The following is a 3,066-nucleotide window of genomic DNA, read 5'->3' as shown; positions in this document are numbered from 1 at the left end:
CCCAGATAGCAACTGTAACTCGTTTCATTTATTTAGTACATGATATTAAATACATGGTTAAGAGATCCATTGGAAGTGGTGAAAAGCAGATTAAGCAGTTTAAAAAAAAAAAAAAAAAAAAAAAAAATCACCTCAAATTACACACTTGCAAGGTACAGCCATGTTGAATTTGCAGAGTTACATTTTCTTGGTTACATTTGTCTAAAATGACCCATGATAAAAACCACATTTTAAAAAAAAAAAAAAAGCAGCAGCCACAAAAACAATTTCAAATTTCATTCAGTATTTACAAGAGATTTAAGCGCAGATTTAATCAGTCCCTTTGTTGGCCTTAAGGCATCTATTAGGGTACTGGCAGAGCCTCCACTGGTTTGAGTAGAGATGCACCACAATATCTGGAAAAAAAAAAAAAGAGAGGGGGGGGGGGGGTTGGGAGGGTTACTTTTGAAATGTATTCCACAACAGAATAAATGCTGTAAAATGTCATTGGTAACGTTCCATTAGATTACATTAATGAGCTCAAGTATTCTAAATACTATGGATTAATTCTTCAGCACTGGTAGATTTCTTCACTTGTTTTGACAAAAAAAAAAAAAAAAAAAAAAAAGTGCCTGGTAACGTGCATGTAAAATGGCTAGAAATAGCATTAGCGTAAAGCTGACAATTTACACAAGGTTTATTTCTATTTCTTCTGCTCGTATGAATGTAACATACATTTCACAGCTGTTCAGATGCACTTTGGATCACATCATTTATATGTATAAATATTTCCATCTGAAAAAAGGACAATAAAATGCAAAGTAATCTCTTAAGTAACTAAACTACTTTGAATGTAACTAGTTACCAATTTAAAAAATTTAATTGTAGTGGAATACAGTTACTTATTTTAAATACGTATTCCCCATTACTTGCATTTCATTACTCCCCAACCCTGTATGTCATTAGTAATTGGGGAAGAGATAAAACATAGAAGTGACTCACTTGGCCCTCTTGTACTTCGCCTGGATAGCCTGCTGGGGTCGATGTCCAGCGCATAAATGGAGCTTATGAAGCTCCTTCAAACATGGGCCGATGACTGCCAGCGAGTAACCAGTGAAGGCATACAAGTTGTCAGGCTGCCACAAAAAATAAGACTCAGTTAGGAGACTACCACAAAAATGATAGGCTACATGCCTCACATGTCACAGCTATAGACTGAGATTTTGTACATGCATATGGGCAATGCAAGTACCTTAATTTCTCTGGATCCCAAAGATTATGACCCATGCTGACCCTCCATCCCTTTTAACAAAAAGGGTCAGCAACTGGGTCTAACAAGTTAAGCCAGGTCACAGTAAAGCTTAGAATCTCACCCACAGAGCCCCATTTAGAGTGTAGTTGGCCAGACAATATGCAGCAGCAGCAATTTTGGAAGGTAGATACTGCACAAAGGGATCCATTTCAAGCAGGCTCAACTCTGAAAGATACTATGGGATGGGAGCAGGTGAGGAGATCAATATCCAATTCAGCAGAAGTCCAATAATAACAACCCGCTCTTCAAGTTCTTACCAAAGCGAGGTTCACAGTCCTGGCACAGATATGCTCCTCCAAAGTGTACTGGATCAAAAACTGGTGAGCTGTGGGTGCAGTCATGTCAAAGGTAAGCACTCGGAGCAGGTGTTGCTCCATTCGAAGCAGCTGTTTCTTTGTGTAGGTGTCATCCGTGATGTACACAAACTCGTCCACTTCCGGAGGATACACCTCCTCATATTTCCTAATAAGAAATGCAAGCTAAAGACAACTACATTCACCAAATGAAAATACAAGAAGCCCTTCACTCACGCTGCCAGAAGTACGGCAGCAGTTCCCACAAGCTGCAGTTTTCCTCTCAGGACAGACATGCATGAAAGGAAACGGTCCAGGTAATTCACAGCCAGGAATATAGTCTCCGAACCCAGCTTGTATTCCTCTGCAACCTCAACCAGCCAGTCAACAAGGATAATCCTCATGCAGTTGGTTATGTCAGGTTGCTTTCTCATGTAGCTGGGTTTTGCCCTGTATTTAACCTGAGACACATAGCATTACAGACAAGAGAGCCACACAAACATGCTGCTTCAAAACGAAAAATACCAACTTCGCATTTACGCAGGTGTCGATGGATGTCCTCTGCATATTCTGGAACACACAAGATGTTCTCTGAAGAAGCTGCTTCTTCCTCTGGCAAGGACTGCATAGATGCATCCATGCACAATCCTTTAATAAAAAAAGATAAAGTGACTTGGCATTAAAAGCTGAATCTAAAATTTTAGTAACTAGTCACAATTGGGCTTGTTCAACTTAAGATTTCCAACACCTTTGATCAAAGAATCAATTCCCTGCCCTAGCTGACATGTCAACAACCCACGCTACTGTCATTTCTGCAGCCCACCTGAGCCAATATCACTGACAGCATCATCAAGCAGAAGAAGCTCTGAGGACAGCAAGAATGAGCCAGCTGATTTAGTTGACTGGACCAGAACAGTTGACTGGACCAGGACTGTTTCAGACACATGGACACCAGTACTGGACTGGCAAGTGGTGAGGTCATGAACAGACGAATCGTGGAAAGCTGGATGACATTTGGATGGAACCTTAAAACGAAGGCAAAAACGTCAATTTCCCTTACTCCCATGCAGACTCTTGACGTGAAAGTGCAAAACCTTGATACCAACCTGGCCAAATACTCGATTATGTGGGTCATTCTCGCTCAAAACACCGAGCACTACCCTTTGGCCGGGCTTGTGAGCGCGCAGACCATCCATTTTCCCCAAACCCATAATGTTTTCCTGACTGCTACGACTGGAAAGAGTAACGACGCCACGGGATGCCATCTTAACGATCTGCAGAAAATAATGGGTGCAAAATGAGTTAATTCAACTAAATCTCAGGTAACACCGATACCTGGGAAATTTAAGTTAGTTCTGTAGGCCATTAAACCTGGATTCATTTAAACGTAAACACGTTTAACTAACTTGTTCATTGACCAGACATACCTGTGATTCCGCTAACGCCTTAAAACCCCAGTAAAACCGCAATGAGAAGATCAAA

The 3,066-nt window shown here is 40.9% G+C and overlaps 1 protein-coding gene across 1 annotated transcript; it reads right to left on the bottom strand.

The window, feature by feature from the left end:
* Positions 1 to 343: 343 nt before the first annotated feature.
* Positions 344 to 2,849, bottom strand: LOC127432394 (cyclin-A1-like). Its single transcript, XM_051683424.1, has 8 exons — positions 2,691 to 2,849; positions 2,408 to 2,609; positions 2,114 to 2,232; positions 1,822 to 2,045; positions 1,549 to 1,753; positions 1,353 to 1,466; positions 982 to 1,115; positions 344 to 395 (listed from the first exon to the last, which is right to left on the bottom strand). Exons 1-8 carry the CDS (start codon positions 2,847 to 2,849, stop codon positions 344 to 346), a joined length of 1,209 nt encoding a protein of 402 aa, XP_051539384.1.
* Positions 2,850 to 3,066: the final 217 nt, after the last annotated feature.

Source organism: Myxocyprinus asiaticus, chromosome 42, assembly GCF_019703515.2.
Source record: "Myxocyprinus asiaticus isolate MX2 ecotype Aquarium Trade chromosome 42, UBuf_Myxa_2, whole genome shotgun sequence".
NCBI lineage: Eukaryota > Metazoa > Chordata > Actinopteri > Cypriniformes > Catostomidae > Myxocyprinus > Myxocyprinus asiaticus.
The sequence above is the reverse complement of the archived record's forward strand: the minus strand, read 5'-3'. Positions and strand labels throughout refer to the sequence as shown.